General features: G+C 38.0%; 1 protein-coding gene across 3 annotated transcripts in view; it reads right to left on the reverse strand.

Moving 5' to 3' along the window:
* Lemd3 (LEM domain containing 3) overlaps positions 1–18,282 on the reverse strand; it is an 88,930-nt gene that overhangs the window by 48,222 nt on the left and 22,426 nt on the right. For 2 of the 3 annotated variants that reach the window (XR_005486725.2, NM_001191000.1), the window contains exons 2-4: positions 9,732–9,769; positions 6,703–6,769; positions 4,726–4,793 (exon numbers count right to left, since the gene is read on the reverse strand). Coding sequence is in view for 1 of the 3 variants with exons in the window: in NM_001191000.1 (NP_001177929.1) it covers positions 4,726–4,793; positions 6,703–6,769; positions 9,732–9,769 (173 nt within the window). In the remaining 2 variants the exon portion in view is untranslated. Of the gene's footprint in view, positions 1–4,724; positions 4,794–6,702; positions 6,770–9,731; positions 9,770–18,282 lie in introns of those variants that run through there. The other variant, XR_010053041.1, reaches the window with a different exon arrangement.

An 18,282-nucleotide genomic window follows, 5' to 3' on the forward strand; every position in this document is an offset into this window, starting at 1 on the left:
AAGTAAGAAGATTGAAGACACTCAGTGTTGACCTCTGGCCTCCCATCCCATGTGTGAGCCTGCACATCTACCCACACATATGCACACATGTCCACACATGTCTACACATATGCACACATGTCCACACACATACACACACCATTATTATCAAACTGTCAAAAGGCAAAGAAATTTTTAAAGAAGAGAAAAGCTACCCATCACATAGAAGAACCTACGAAGAGTCAGCAGATGTTGGCAGAAATCTAAAGAAAGTAAGATGAAATACACAAATTGCTGATTGAGGAAAAAAAGCAAACCAGCCAACCCACCCTACCAGCCAGGGTTATATCATATCCAGAACACTAACTTTCAAATATGAAGAAATGTTTCCCATATAAACAAAAGTTATTAAGTTCAATACCACTAAAACTATCTTATTAAAATGCCAAAAGGTATCTATCTAATCTTAAATGAAAGATGCAAGTAGCAACATAAAATATATAAATATAAAACTCACTTATAAAGGCTCATACTAAACAAATACAGAACGCTATAAGTGATACATGGACAAATCACTTCAAACTATAGTATACAAATTAAAGAACAAAATTATGCTTTAAAAGTTCTAAAAATGTTCATGTAAAAAGCTATAAATATTAAAGGATATACATTCTAAAAGACATTCTACGACACTGATAAAATAGAGGATAATAAATGCAAAAGCAATTAAAGCATTACAAAAAGAAATACAAAAAAAGAAGTATGCAGGAAAACTAAGTTTCCAAACAGAGAGAAAGCAAATAGAAATAGCAAAAAAAAAAGTTTCTCCCATCAATAATAGACCAAATAAAAATAGAAGCAACCTAATCAATACATTGGTTGGCTGGCTGGCTGAATAAAAAAATAATCCATCCAACTACCTTCTGTGTAAAAGAAACCCACTTTAGCTTTAAGGGCATACACACAGACTGAAAAGAATACATGAGATATTCCATGCAAATAGAACATGGCTGACTATCTTAACAAAACTGAAGCAAAATGTCACATAGACAAGGCAGCTGAATCCATTCAGAAGATATAGCAGCTTTATTGGCTAGTACACATTAGAGGACCCACATATAGAGTAATTAAGGATAGAACCGAAGGGAGACCATGCTATTGTTGATAGTAGATTGCTATACCCAACTTCAAAAAATGGATAGAACACAGATAAAGATCAATAAGGAAAATGATGACTTAAGTACTATAAAGCAGACAGAACTAAAAGACAAACCTTCATCCAAAGAAAAATACATTTTTCCTTTTTTGAGAATTTCAGAAATGAGCACAATGTATTTTCATTAAATCTACCTCTCCATCCCTCTCTAAGTCTTCTCTGTCCCTCCACAAACCCCTTCAAAACTCATGCCCTCCCCCTTCTAAACACTGCGGTGTACAACTTATCAGACACAATTAGTGTTGCTGGGGTTTAGAACCAACCACTAGAATGTGGGCCACCTCTGGGGGCTTCCTGAGAAACTGACTCTCCTTTCCTCAGTTGCTGACTATAGCTATTCAAACAGGGGTGAGGGTTTATGTGCCTTCTCCATTCATGCTGGAACACTGACTGATGTGGTCTTGGGTGGGCATGAAAGAATAATTCATCTCTAACTTTATTACTTCATTAGAGAAAATTACTACTAACCTCAAATTTTTGAAAAAGACAAAAAGCAACTTTTTCAAACTTACCTAACTTAAATTTTTAACATTTACTTATAATATTTATTCACTCTGTGTGTGTGTGTATGTGTGTGTGTATGTGTGTGTGTGTTTATGTGTGTGTTCACACGCGTGTGTTTATTCATTGAATCGTCTTGCAAGCCCCGAAACTGACTTTTATAAGCTGGTTTTTGTTATCAATGTTAGATGGGACATGAAAATTCAGACTAACATCAATGAATAGAGACACAAATATCCTCAATACCAGAAAAGGGACCAACAGCATTATCCATTACACACACCCCTGATGAGTCGCCCCTCCCCCGCCACACCCCCACACAGCAGGACCCTATGATACACAGACATTTCAACACAAAAAATATCAATACAATCTTTTCTTAATCTGCTAAACCTGTTGTTTTGACCTGCTAAACAGATCAAAAGAATTAAAAACCACAATATTATTTGGGTCCTTATCTGTCCTGTTTATTACAAGTAGTATTCATATTGCAATCCCAATAAAAAAATGAAAATGAAAGTATTTAAATCAAACGATTATTTCAATAGCTACAGAAAAAGTATGAGAAAACTTAACACTTTCAACAATGAGATTAAAAATGCCCAGGAATAAAAGAGAATGATGTCAATGTATTGGGGCCCTACCCAAAAAGGTCCGCAAACTAACAGTCAGACTGAACAGAACTCAAAGCTGTCCCTCTAAGACCAGAAGAAAGCGAGGTGTCCTGCTCACTACTTCTATTCAGCACAGCACTAGAAATTCTAGGGGAATAACTTATGCAAGAAATTTTAAAATCCGAAACAGGAAGAAGTAAATGTATCCCTTTCCACAAATGATATAATCATCTACATAAAAAGCCTTTAAAGATGCTATGTCTCTATCACCTTAGAGTAAATAAATTCAAACTTGCGGAGTACAAAAATCAACACACACACAAAAAAATCATTTCCTATATAGTAACAGAAAAGAATCTCAACAGGAGGGGTTGGGGATTTAGCTCAGTGGTAGAGCGCTTGACTAGTAAGCACAAGGCCCTGGGTTCAGTCCCCAGCTCCGAAAAAACGAAAAAAGGAAAAAAAAAAAAAAAAAGAATCTCAACAGGAAATGAAAAAAAAAATTTACGATAGCATCAAAAAGGAATAAGAATAAACAAAGATGAAAAAATACATATACCAAAACTTTGCTGAAAGAAATTAAGACACAAATAAATAAAAGGACATCAAATAAACTATGACTATAAAAGGCCTAACTTCAATGCTTATCTTATAATTTCTAGGAACTCTGTTTTCATTTTTTAAATTATTTGTAAACACCCCCCCTTTTTGTTCTTCCCCACTCCGACACCTTACCTCATCCCCCGCCTCCCTTTTGCCTCTGAGAGGGTGCTCCCCCATGGCTTAGTGGATAAAAACATTCTCAAGAGGCTGGAGAGATGGGTCTCTGGTCAAGAGCATTTGCTGTTCTTCCAAAGGGACCAAAATCAGTTCCCATCACCCATATCAGGCAATTCATAACACCTATAACTCCTGCTCCAGAGAACAAAATACCCTGTTCTACCTCCAGAAGCATTTTGCATGCCCACGTGTATGTACATACATATACACACATACATACACACATACATACACACACACACACACACACACACACACACACACACACACACACAATATAGGTGGCTACTATGCAATGAGCATAGGGTTTCAGTCATAAAATGAAAAAATCCTAGAGATTATATATAAATAATGTGTACTGTACCCCACTGTACTGTATGTACATTTAAATATTAATAGGGAAGAATTCAGGTTACTTTTTAAAACCATGATATTGGGGGAAGGGGAGGGTAGGAGAAATGACACTTGTTTACATCTGAGCCCACAGAGCCATCTTTAAAAGCTAGCTGGACCAGCACATTAGTCTGCAAGCAAGCACATGTTTATGGAGCTACTGACCCGGAACTGGACTGTCATGAAACTTTGCAATATTGTTTAATCTCACTTTTCCCTTCACAAATCAGAATGGCATTTTCCATCTTTATCTTCTTTTTTTTTCCCACCGAGTTCCAGGATGACTTGTAGCAGCTCAGAGAGCCTCGCCTGCAAGCCTTCTCAGCAACCCTGAGATGACTGGTCTCAGCAGGTCTGGGTAAATGCAAGCACCTCACTTGCTTTCCTGCATGCTGCCCACCCATCTTAATTCTATCTAAATCTCCTTCTTAGTAGTGCTGAAATTTGTTTAATTTTATTTTGTAAGACGAGTCTCACTAACTTGTCCAGGCTATCCCCTTGTAAACACGGGGTTACAAGCAACTGTCCTGCTTTAGTCTACGAAGCAGCTTTGAGGACGGGCGTATACACAATGTCCAGTTATTACCTGTGTCCTTCGAGCCCTTTACACACTTATGTGCATTGTCTTATACAGTGCTCCAAAACAAAAATATTAAAAATTTCCATTTTCCTTTATTACAGCTGCTTGCATGACACTAAATAGTAAGACGTTTTAATTTTATAAGCTTTGTTATTATAAAGAAATCCTACAAATAAATAACCACCAAGTCTACCCAATTCAATGAACTCCCAGCTAGAAGAGGTACTCAGAGCAGAGGCTGCAGGGCTTCACACTCATTACACCTTTGTATCAAGTATGGCACGCACTTACTCAGCTCCAAAACAATCCAGGACAGAAGGACAACTAGAAAACAATTAGCTTTATACCCGTAAGATAGAAACATACATACTTCAACCAGCTTCAGATCCACAATCTCAGAAAGAAAACCCCCACAGGTTCTCTCTTACGGAACCTAGCCAAAAAACATACACACATAAATAAACAAGTGTACAAGTGGGCCAGGTAACATGGGGTGAGGGGAGGAGCTAAACATAAGGGACCAAGAGCCCTGAATGCAGGCCATGGAAGAGAGTGCTGAAGAACACACTTAAACAATACATAAAGTACTCCAATGCTTAACACATTTGATAGTACAGGAACTTTAAGAATATGGCTATTAAAATTCAGAGTTTACTGCTTACTTTTAAATATGCAGCTGCTTCTTGGACAGAAAGCATCCTTTGGCTGGAACGGCCACATTCATGATCTCCTAAAAAGATTAGCATGTTAATTTGGAGTAAGTACAATATTAAGCAGAAAAAGAATAGAATTTAAAGCATTTTACAAATTATACAACTATATATATTATAATTAATAAAGATTGATGAATATTACTCATATTTTCTACAAACAATTCCAATATTTAGTGTAAACAACTACCCTTATATAAACCGCTACTTTTAAATGAACTTTAGGCTATATAAGAATATCTTCCACTTATGTTTTAAACTATAAAGCTAATAATCCAAAGATTCAAGTAAGTCTAAATCTACCATCGCATCGCATCTTTCTGTCTACTAAGCCACAGCCACTCTCACAGAATAATGGACTCATTGCTGGCAGAGGAGTTCACATCCCTGAAGACTTTTGACACAGACTGACAATGAGCGTAGGCAGACACGTCTACCTGTGGAACGAAGACTGAGCTGCTACAAAGGAGTGGCTACAGAAGTTAGAGAAATCACCTTCTTCTCTAATATCCTGCAGAGAAGCCAGCTTCTTTTCAGGCTACCTGTGGTTATCACAGGTATTTCCCTCACACTAGACTCCAATTATTTGTTTTTGCTGCTTTATTACTTTCACATAGTTTCTGCCAAACCTTTCTGTGGTGGAAGTCTGTTTTTACATATTAGTTTACTCATGAAGCCAGGCTGTAATGGGGTAACTAGATAAGGGCTAAGTATCTACTGGATAAACAAGTATTCAAGCTTTAGGCTGATTCTCAGAGGCTCAGACTCTACCGGACCAGAACAGAAGTCAGCAAAACACAGCCGAGGGCTACGTGTGGCTGCTGCTGGTGTTCGTAAGGGGAGTCTAGTCAAGCTCGTCGGGTCATATACTACCTGTGTTCACTTTCATGCGATAGCAGCAAAATAAAAGAGTAATGACAGAGGCAGTCTAGTCCACAAAACCTAAGATACTAACTACAGACACTTCATAGGAAAAGACTTGCCAATACGCACTCTAGGGGAGGAAATCTACATCTTTAAAAGCAACCCTTGTGTGCTGATCTGGTAAGCCACAGTCTATGCTCATAAATTTGCTATCAAGAGCCATACAGGCTTAAGTAAGCAATATTAGGATTTCTTAGCTATGAAATACATTCAACTTACTTCCAGGTACTAGAGTATACCCAATAAGTGTTACTAGCTTAAGGATATGAATGAAGGTAAATCAAATCAATAAGTACAAAGGAAGCATTTAATGGCGTACACAGAACTGTACACAGAATTCTAAAACTAAAAACTGAGCACTATGGACTCAAAGATCAAGACAGATAACACAGAGGAAACGAAGGACCCTATCTGTACACAGCAGTCGGCCTCTGCAAGCCCTGGAAGGCTCCATCTTCATTTTCCATATGAAAGTTATAAGTAAAATGTTAATAATTGGCATATTGAGTTGGATAAACACATATGCTATTACCATAACTTGCAAACCTCAAACTTAGTAAGAATCCATTTAATAATTTCACTTAATTATTCAGATTGCAGATATGTTGATACTTGAGCACTTTAAAAAAAATTAAGAGCAGAGTATGAAAAGAATTTAACGAAAAATAGACGACTTTAAGTAAAGAAATGACAACTGCACAATCACGGAAAGGAGATCTAGACCTATGAATCTAATCCAGTATTTTAATTAATCTCCCTTATTCAATCAACTGCTAGTTAAGCCTTCAGAATTTGTTACTATTTACACAATATATATATATATATATATATATATATATATAAATAACATCTAACATATATGGCAAGCAGAAAAATGGCCTTATTACATTCATATGTCTAAAGAAGAATACTGTGTAAATAAACATCAGCCTACTCCTACTGACACAGCATGCAGCACAACAACGTTGAGAAGTGTTTTAGGAGACAGTGACACTAATACAATACCTGCAATCTGAGCCAATCGATCATGAAGTTTGTATAATGTGCTCATCATAAGATTTTTTTCACTTGCCTAAAATAAAAAAAATTATGAAATACAATTTAAGTCTATAGTTTTTACAAAGGAAGAAATCAAGCTAAAATGGTTAAAGTCATATAACATGAAAGATAAACCATATGGAAACAACAGCTACTATATTTTCAGAATGTTAAAATAAATTATCGGGGTTGGGGATTTAGCTCAGTGGTAGAGCGCTTGCCTAGGAAGCGCAAGGCCCTGGGTTCGGTCCCCAGCTCCAAAAAAAAGAACAAAAAATAAATAAATAAATAAATAAATAAATAAATAAATAATAAAAAAATAAAAAAATAAATTATCACTGTTAAGTATTTCATTTTCCTGAGAACTAAACTGACACGTGGGCTGGAGAGGTGGCTCAGTGATTAACTGTTTTTCTCCCAGAGGGCCAGAGTTCAAGTCCAGCATACCCCTGTCAGGCAGCTTACAATCTTCCACAGCTCAAGTTTCACAGGATTTGAAGCCACTGGCCTCTGTGGGCACCAGCATGTATGTGCACACACCCACATACAGACACACAGACACACAGACACACAGACACACAGACACACACACACACACACACACACAAATGGTTCTCACACATGATGAAACCCCTCCTCTACCCATCACAGCAGTCCCTCCAATTCCACAGTGTATAATGCATATACACTGTGTCCAAACATAGACTGTTCTTGTCTTTCCTCTATCTATGTTGCATTCCATGTTTGAGTAACTGACTTAATGTATGTACAGAGATGTGGGTTGCACACACATGGGTATACTGGTATACCACTTGTAGTCAAACAATAGAATGTGTGTTCAAACTCAGGTTGTCATGTTTGCTGGCAAGCACCTTTGGCCACTGAGCCATCCTCCAGTTCCCCATGGTTTGTTTAAATCTGACTCCACCACATAACTAAAGGAATGTGTGTTGTTACTTTGACATACATCCTGTCCTAGACTTCCAAGATGACCCTTGTATATAATTACTATTAAAGTGAAGCATGCAATGAAGTTAAGGAGTAAAGAACTATTTTCTCAGAGCAAAGTGAGACACAACAAACAAGGTATTTCCTATTCTCAAGAACACCACCACCAAGCACCATGCAGTGACACACTATAACTGCCAAGTACAGTGCAAACAGAGAGGGAGGTCGACTAAAGCCCATCTGTGCAACAGAGCATTAGAGGAAGAGACTTGACCATCACTCCAGCCAGAGGGAACTGCATAAGCAGAGGTACAGAAGCATGAAAGCACCGGTTAGACTTCTTACATAAGCAGTAACCTGCTGAAGGAAAAGTAGCTTGGAATTGACTGCCACAGAAGCCTAAATATGAGAGGAAAGAGTTTGGCTTCATTCTGAAAATTTAAGAGAAAAGTAAGTCAGCGTTGTGCACATCTGGAATATTGCTCTGACCAGAAAGTAGAGATGCTCTGGAGTAAACATGGTGTGGTCTATATAATCTATCAAGTAGTCTAAACAATGACGCACATATTTTAAGAACTGCAAGTAAGATAAACTTTGCAAGTGACGAGAAGGGCTAAGAGATGAGATAAGCCATGATTTTGATTATCAAGGGAAGGTCTGCATGAGCACAGGATTTCTAGATGATTATCTTCATGGAGCAAGTTCGGGCTTGGCTAGAAAATGTAGAAGGTTACGGTACGTGTATGTCTAAAGACAGGAAGCTGCATCTACCCTTTTGTCCTCACTCATGTCCAGGAAACAAAGACAACAAGCTTATACATTATGGGATACAAAGGTCTGTCAGTGCAACTATGATCAGTGATGGAGGAGGAGGCCTTAGAGAAAGGCTCCAAATCCCTGCCTTAGTCCTTGGAGTCTGTCACAATGACAGACAATGTATCAATCCCTCCAGGTGGCTGTTGGCTTCCAAGCTTTTGCCACATCACTGTTTTATTGACCTCATCCTTCTGTTATTCTGAATCAAAACAATTCCTATCTTCATGCAAAGTTAAAAACACAAAGTGTAGAGCAGAGTGGTTTAGACCTATAATCCCAGCATAGGGAGACTGAGACAGGAAAATAGCAAACCTAAGGCCAGGGTGGACTTTTTAACAAGACCACCTCATAAATAAGTAGATAGATAGATAGATAGATAGATAGATAGATAGATAGATAGATAGATAGATAGATAGATAGATAGATAGATAGATAGATAGATAGACAGACAGAGATAGAGACAGGGCTCTGTCTCAAAAAACAAACAGATAATCAAGCATCGAAAACTAAAAGCTGGGGCTGAAACCCAAGAGTCTTAAACTGAATCTGATTCTACAAATTTTAAAACATTTTCTACTTTCAAGGTCCCATGAGTCCACTGCACTGTCTCAGCTATAACGCTATTGCATTTTTTAAGATTCAGTTGTCAAATTCACTACAAATAAATGTCTTTACGACAGAAAATACTGAAGAAAATTATTCCAAAGTCCCAGTCCCAACAATCTGAAATAATAATTCTACTGTCTGACTAAACTTTTTATATGCTCTTGAGTAAAACAAATAATTTTGATACAGATCTATACAATGGTCAGGTCCCATAATGAAAAATTAGCAGAGAATTATGTAGTATAATATTCACTTTAAATATCTAAATCTTCAGTGTCTATTCTACGGCAAGCAAAAAGTATTTTGATATAAATAAAATTTTGGTTCAAGTTATTACATCATCCTTTGAGAAAGAATATGTAAAAAGCCTGGGTTTTTTCCTTTAAGCCTTTGCTTTCCTAATTGGCCATCACAGCAGCAGAACAAGGATCGAGAAGGAACAAAAGAAGACAAAACAAAAGCCTGCTACAGCCTCATGGCACACCTGGAAGTAGAAGAGCCAGGTCCAGGCATGGCTCGGCTCCACCCGTTTGATGGGGCAGTTGTCTTTACATAAAAGTAGCATTTTAGTATCTCCATCATTTAAAACATGACATACATTATAAGCATCATGATCTTTTACTTACTTGTATTTTTCCAAATGTTTCATCAAAGGGGTTTTTTACTATCAAGGAAAAGAAAGAAAAAAGAACTATTAGCATCACTCCAGCACTTCAATCCTAAACAAGTACCTGAGAAGCCAACACATGCGGTTCCACCATGCACATAAGCAAACCAATGTAAACAAACCAGAGGGAAAAACCGGGAAAGAAATAAGACCAACTATGCTAGACATTCTCGCTTTAGTTCACGCTTTTCTCCACCACAACTGAAAGCCAGAGCTCTCGTGTTATATGAGGAACCGATGACTCAAGTCTGCACCAGTCCTTAGTAATAACTCCTTCAACCAATGCCCTGCTTGCTCTGCACCAATTTTCCTGTGAAGGAGCAATAACAATTGCACATACCTTGTCCAGTCAGGGAAGGACTAAGTGAGATAACCCTATAAAATGCCTGGCATAGCAGCTAGACTCACTATGTTCTCAGGATATACTACCCATTTTACTATTACTAAATATATCATGTTTCTACTTAACTTGCTGCTTTAAAACTAAATAATTCTTTTAGCATTCAAACTTATAGTATCTGTGTAAATAAATATCAGCCTACTACTACAAAACATGAAACAAACAAAAACATGACTCTTTGCTTAGATCTAGAAAAATGGCAAAGAAAAAATAAACAGATCAAAGTGGCTGACAGTTAGATTTCAGTATTTGACAATCAAATATTATAATAAGGGGAATTTATAGTATTTTCCATGCAATCTTTCTCTACCTAAAATCTCCCCAAAATGTGAAGCCAGATTATGGCTAAATATATAACATGTCATGTCACAATTATTCAGTCCCTTTCCCATATCACCTATGTTATTATATATATATAAAAACTTTCAAAGTTCACAGACACTTGAAAACTCATAATCATTTTATACAGACCTCTTACTATACAATCCAGGCACAAGGAAGTCCAACATATCTCATAAAGTAGTTCACACTGACCAGATTTCCTTTCTGAGATGCTTTTCTATTTTTATTTGAGAAAACAGGAAGTTCCATAAGACCAGGAACTGCCTGATTCTAAGAAAGTTCATGTACAAGACCATTTTGACAAGGTACAATTAAAAAGCAATGGAAAAAAAAGTAATCCTATTATCAGATTTTTCAAATGGTCATTTAGATAACCTTTCTTTGTACAACAAAAAAGATTATCAATGCTGGGAAAGAAATATTTTTGAAAAGTATAAAATCAGAAGTTCTCAAAATAGAAGTAGAAGATTGAGTTAAAAAATATCAAAGCACATGGATTACAAAACTACTTTTTAATAGCATTAATTTTTTTTTGGGGGGGGGGTTCTTTTTTTCAGAGCTGGGGACCGAACCCAGGGCCTTGTACTTCCTAGGCAAGCGCTCTAACCACTGAGTTAAATCCCCAACCCCACCTAATTTTTAATGTGAAACATGAACCCTCTGAAATAAAGCTATGCAAAGTCAATGTGTCTGTGACAGCAGAAATGGATGTAAATCGGCCTGCAGACTGCTCCTCAAAGAGCTGCCCACAACAACCAGCCTAAGGCACATCTGCATTGTCGGAGACAAGTATAGTCGGTGCTGGAAAAGGGTTACCACCATCTAAGCTAAAGCCACATGTATGTATAACTTGCTCTGTGTCACAAAATAGTGTTAAAATCCTAAATAAAGCTGGGGGAGGTTGTCAGAAGGACTAGGAAGGCAGGAGTAAAACAAAAAAGACAGCCATGTTGAAAACTACCAATGTCTTTCATATCCTAGATTTGTGCTTCAAGACTAAGAAAACTGAGAACTGACACATCAAAAGCCTGGGGAGTTTTTTCTGCCCTTCAGTTAATTTTTCTTCTCAAATGCCAACAAGTTACACATGATAAATTAAGAATGGCAAGAATGAAATAGAACCTTATGGTTAAGTTTTAGAAGGCAGCTCTGTGTGAGCACAGTAATTCTTAAACAGCAAGTCAGCCCTCCAATTTATGAAGAAACATGTTCATATATTTTTCCTGCCTCAAATCATTTTGGTATTTTTAAAACATCAATATACTCAATTGAAACTGTATGGTCTTTACGGAGAAAAAGAATTGTCATATATTTAAAAACCCACAAATATTCTTATCAATAGTGACCTATGTAACGATTTGAAGAAATGTGGCAAGTGTAGATATTTCAAGAACGTCTGACAGCAGAACTGTATTGTTTTCTTAGCTGGTCTCTTCTCTCAGAACTGAGTGAACCACATACAGTAAGTACTCCCTCTTACCCTGATAGTGACAATGTCAAGCACTCTAAGCCAGTGTTCCCATACCCTAAAGGCAGTCAGCTATGGAGCCACCCACACACAATTGATGTCTTCTACATGGCCTTTGCTCAGACTCTCTCAGTGTCACAATTTCCTCTTCTATAGCCGTAGAATTCACTCTCCAGGCTATTTCCAACTTCAGATATACCAAACTCTTCTTGTGGAGATCCTTAACACTTTGATTTATCTTCCCTTTAAACTACACTATCATGACTAAAAATCAAATTCCCATGTTTAATTTAAAATCTTCCAGTGGTTCCGTAAATTCTAGATTATAAAATTTAAGACACAGTTTTATTTTCCTTCTCCAAACTTGTTACCAATTTCAAAAGTGTAATTAGTTTTGTCAAAGCTTTCAATAAATGTAAACTTTTTCTAGTCTTTAACCAGAGCACTATGAATTCCTAAACAGGAATATTATTATGAACATGTCTATGAGTTGAAGATACTGTAAAAAAATATGCTATTCTTAACCAAAGAAACTGATGATCTTTCGAAAGGACTCCATGTGAGTCACAAGTGCCAGTAAAGAGACCAGTCCTTTGAGTACTTCATGCTAGACAATGTAAATCTGGGCACTGAATGAGTAAGTGTATCTGCCCTGGTTTAATTTCTATAGCTATCATCAACGACTGACTAAAGGCAACTTGGAGGAGAGTGTTTGTTTGGCTTACAGGTTATGGTCCATCCTTAGGAAGCCAGGGGCAGGAGTTCACACAGGAATGTGGAGACAGGACATGAAGCAGGCATCACGAAGGAACGCTCCTTACAGGCTTACTTAAGCTACCCTTCTTACGCAGAGCCCAGTCCCACCTATCCAGGGCACCGCTCCAGTGGGCAATCAAGAAACTGACTCAACAGACATGCACACAGAACAATCTCACAGAGGCAATCTCTTAACTGAGAGTCCTCCCCAGGTCTGTCTAGGTTTGTGTTACACTGACAGCTGGAACAACCTAGGATCCCTGCCCTCCTGGTACTTACGTTCTACAGAGATTCACAGAAGCAATGAACAAGTTCATGTTAAAAATACATACATGCCAGGTAGGCCTAAGTATTTTAGGTGGAAACAACAGGGCTTGATTTGACAGAAAAAAGCTATTTTTAGTAAGATAATCAGAAAGCCCCTCCCTACCAATAGCATTTCAAAAGACTCATGGAGGATCATGCCATGTAACTGTAAAATTTGAAGGACAGATACAGGAAGACCAGACAAGTACACAAAATCTGGAGGGACTAACATGGTTGGTATGTTACTCCAGAATGAAGTAGCCGGCACAGCTAGAATGTTCTATAATGGAACAGACAACAAGCAGTAGGAAACTGAGATTGTAAAATCAATTAAGGGAGTCGGCAAGTAGGATCTTAAACATTGTTATATTTTACTCCACGGCAGAAACTTTAGAAAACTAGAAGCATTAGTTATCCAGGTCACCTTTTTTAAAAGAACAGCACATGTAATAAGGAACAAGTTTACATTGTCTAGCATGAAGTACTCAAAGGACTGGTCTCTTTACTGGCACTTGTGACTCACATGGAGTCCTTTCGAAAGATCATCAGTTTCTTTGGTTAAGAATAACATATACGGGGCTGGAGAGATGGCTCAGCGGTTAAGAGCACTGACTGCTCTTCCAGAGGTCCTGAGTTCAAATCCCAGCAACCACATAGTGGCTCACAACCATCTGTAATGAGATCTGATGCCCTCCTCTGGTGTGTCTGAAGACAGCCACAATGTACTTACATGTAATAAATAAATAAATCTAAGAGCACTGACTGCTCTTCCAACGGTCCTCACATACATAAAGAAATAAACCTTAAAAAAAAAAAAAAAAAAGAATAACATATACGGGGTTGGGGATTTAGTTCAGTGGTAGAGTGCTTGCCTAGGAAGCGTAAGGCCCTGGGTTCGGTCCCCAGCTCCAAAGAAAAAGAAAAAGAAAAAGAAAAAGAAAAAAAAGAACATTAAAAAAAAAATACGGTATCTCATTTTGAGAATCCTAAGCATTTAGTGAATAAGTATCTACTTACAAGACCAGAAAAATGGACAATTGTATGCTGAATACTTTTCTCCAGCTTTCTCTGGATCAATACAATTAGCTTCACAGTATGCACTCATATTTTTCTATTCTCTGCATTTGGAATTAAAGTAAATTACAGTACATAGAAAGATATTTTTCCTGGGAAAATCCTAGACATTTGCTTCTCCTGGTAATTTTCACTATGTTCTCAGATTTCTTCCTGCTTTGAGTCAAGACTGCAGCTACAACCATGAAGGATGTAGAAGTGCTGTAACTCACAATGACGTTCTTCCTCTCAGATGCCTCTGTGGTCTCAGTACCTTCACAGCCAGATAGTCTGATTTAAAACTATGAGGTATTTATTTCTTTTCCTAATAAGAGCACAAAAATCTCTTCCCCTCTCAACACCTGGAGAAGTTTGGTGCTAAAGACATGAAGAACAAACAACAGACAAGCTGAAGGCCCATGTCTCACAAACACCAGAAAGGTCTAATGACCCTGAGCACTGTGCAGTCCTCTCGTGACAGCACTTACTGCAGCACTCCTGTCTGGGGCACTAGCTTGCTGACACATTTTAAAGTGCCTCACTTAATACAACACCACAGTTTTAGAGAATATGTTATCACATTTTGTTCAGAGACATTGACCCATAAAAGGTTAGGTTACCTCCTGAGATAAACGTGCTTGTTAATGGAATTGATGACAAAATTAAAACTATTTATGTCTGACTCCAAAGGCTATATACTTCTCATTATAAAACACTATGAAAACTAAAGTATTTTTCTTCTTTTAAAAAACAAAGAGCCTGGGGTTGGGGATTTGGCTCAGTGGTAGAGCGCTTGCCTAGCAAGCACAAGGCCTTGGGTTCGGTCCCCAGCTCTGAAAAAAAGAAAAGGAAAAAAAGAAAAGCAAAAAAAAAAAAAAAAAAAAAAAAAAACCAACAACAACAACAAAGAGCCTTTCCCCCTGCACTCTTAGATGTTGAGTTATTAAGCTTTAACCCTTTATGATACGACACGACACGTCAAAACCAACAGGTACATGGCTAGAAGACTGCAGCTGGATATATAGCTCTTAGGCAAGGAGAACATCTCAAAACAAGTTCTCAACTGCACACAAGGAGATGGAGATCTATCAGTGTATCCCAGGACCACCATGTGAAGAATCGGTCACAGCCTTTCTCTGTACAGAAGCACTACATTCACAAGACTGCTTGGAGCCTACCATGTGACATCAGTTTCTAAAAGCTGTGATTTCTTAATTTAGTATTGTGATAGATCATTTAGCTTTATCTTACAAAGCAAGACATTAGCAAACAAGTATCTGCTCTATGTTACTTAAGAATAAAGATAAGCTCTCCTCTCAGTTCATTCTACAGAGCAATGACTCTACAGACGTGGGCACTCAAGGGCAGCCTTTTACAGTTCTAAAACTATCAACTAGCCCAGTCATGGTGGTGCACACCTTTAATCCTAGCACTCAGGAGGCAGATAAAGGGGGCTCTGAGTCTAAAGCTAGCCATGGCTTCACAGAGAAACCCTGTCTTGAAAAACCAAAAGGGGGGCGAATCACGCGCACAGCTTTGCCACGAGTCAGCGGACAGAGTGCGGCGCCGCCCTGTGCTTGAACAGGAGCCGCCGGGTGCGCAGACCAGGGTGCCTACGGAGCAGGTGCGTGTGGCCCCCAGCTTCGCCGAGGCGGCGAGCCTCATCGTGGATTCCAGGAGAACATCATGAAGAAAAAAATTTTTTTTAATGTTAAAAGAAAGGGGGAAAAAAAAAAAGGAACAAGGACAAAAGACGAAAGCCTGGTCTCCCTTGAGACCAGTGGACTCGGCCACTGGGGTGTGGTGTGGGCAAGATGACACTTGGGATTTGGTATTTTCAAAAAGTACCCTATGCACAGTCAAGGTGGAATCTTGCACCCATACTCCTGCTGCCTTGGAGAGCAGCGCGTGCTGTGCTGGGTACATGAAGGATCCCAGTGCCTCTTTGATGCTTCTGGTGGAGTGGGCAGTGCAGTCGTTCTGCGGGAGTTATTGCCCATTAAGCAGCAGCCATTCTAGAACTGGCGAGAGTCTGAGAGCCCTGTCCTTTAGGAATCTCATCCTTGGTAGGCCAGCCAAGGAAGCAGGTTAAAGTTACACTGTCTTGCAGCCACAGAAATGCTGGGAATTGAGTCGTAAAGAATGAATGATAAATGTTTTTTTAAAAGGGGGGGGGCGGGGGCGGGCGGGGCTGGAGAGATGGCTCAGTAGTTAAGAGCACTGACTGCTCTTCCAGAGATCCTGAGTTCAAATCCCAGCAACCACATGGTGGCTCACAACCATTTGTATGATGAAATCTGATGCCCTCTTCTGGTGTGTCTGAAGACAGCTGCAGTGTACTCATATATAAAAAAATAAAGCTTAAAAAAGAAAAAAAAAAAAAAAAAAAAAAAAAAAAAAAAAAAAAAAAACCAAAAGGGGGAAAAAAAGAAAAGAAAAAAAAGGAAAAAACCACACACACTCATGACAACAAAGCCCACACCATTCTATGGCACTAAACTAGGTCCTAAGAAAAATTCAAGACATCTAAGCAGTAATATTCAGCTATATAAATTACCAATTATCTCTCTTACTTGTGCCTTTTTATATATATATAGGTATTCAAATGTATGAATCCCACCTCTAATATTAGTGGGATTAAAGGGCCTGACTATATAAGAGGAGGGGGCGGAGGGAGAGGGGGTGGAGGGAGGGCTGCACCCCTGAACAGCTGAAGAACACTGCACCTGTGTGGCAAGTGCTTAAGAATGTCACCGACAGCCAGGATGATCTAAATATGGACAGTGAACAAGGGAGGACATTCTTTTGCAACAGCAATTGCCCATTTGTTTCCTTAAAGTTTGACAATTATCCCTGGCCTTATTAAATATATGATCATTCCATAACAGAGGCTCTTGATGATATAATTAGAAAAATCCTTTACAGTCTGTTCCTGTGAGAGTCTTGCATTCAGGGGAACATTTATACCACCTTTACCCTAGACATGAATGCAGCCATAATGCATTACCAACCTGGAACATAAAGATACAAATCTAAAATAGTTGATTCATGAAAGAAAGGGAAGGGGAACACTCTCTAGCTCACATATTCTATTCTATAGGACTTCCAGTTCTTCATTTGTCTGTTTTAAGAGGCAATAACCCCATGTGACTTCCAAATAAAATTTTCTTGAAAAATAAGTTTATAATGACTTTATAAAAATAAAAGAGGGTTTTAAGTATGGGTATCAAATACTAAAACATAGAAAACAGAAAAAGTGTATTTAAGGATTTAAAAGGTCAAAATTCAGAATCAAATAGGCCAATCACTTCTTTAACGTGGTTAGCTCCTGTTCTTTATATATGACAGACTCCTGAGCATGGCAGCACACGGCACTCGGGAAGTCAGTCAGGCTAACAAGTTCACAGTATGCTCCAGCCACACAGGAAGACTGCCTGTAGGAATTTTTCTCTTTTTTAAAAGAAATAGCACATAAAATAAGTATCAGAATATAGTTAAAATTGTTCATCTTTACCATGTTTTTTAAAAAGTATTATTTAGTATATGAGTACACTGTCACTGTCTTCAACATACCAGAAGAGGTTATCAGATCCCATTATAGATGGTTGTGAGCCACCATCTGACTGCTGGGATTTGAACTCAGGACCTCTGGAAGAACAGCCAGTGTTCTTTACCGCTGAGCCATTACTCCAGTCCCATCTTTACCAAGTTTTAACTTTACATTATGGTTGTACTCAGATCTGGGATCTATTACAAAAACTAAATGACAAAACAAAACAAAACAACCCCACAGACTATAGAAACGAACTATATATACTATAAAAACAGTAGAACTAATGTAGACTATATATAAACAGTAGGACCATATAGACTACATATAACCAGTAGAACTATATAAACAGTAGGACTATAGACTATATAAACAGTAGGACCATAAAAACTATATAAACAGTAGGACCATATAGACTATACATAAGCAGTAGGACTATATAGACTATAAGCAGTAGGACTAAGTAATGAGTATCAACAACATAATTCTTTCAACTTTGAAATTTTTCATATATTAGAGAAGAATATAAACACAAAAATATTTTACTTTAAAATATATTTTACAAACCAAGAAATGGAGATGGGTGATATTACATACTATCAAAAATCTGCTTTTAGTCTGACCTATGGGAAATT

This window comes from Rattus norvegicus, chromosome 7 (genome assembly GCF_036323735.1).
Source record: "Rattus norvegicus strain BN/NHsdMcwi chromosome 7, GRCr8, whole genome shotgun sequence".
Taxonomy (NCBI): Eukaryota; Metazoa; Chordata; class Mammalia; order Rodentia; family Muridae; genus Rattus; species Rattus norvegicus.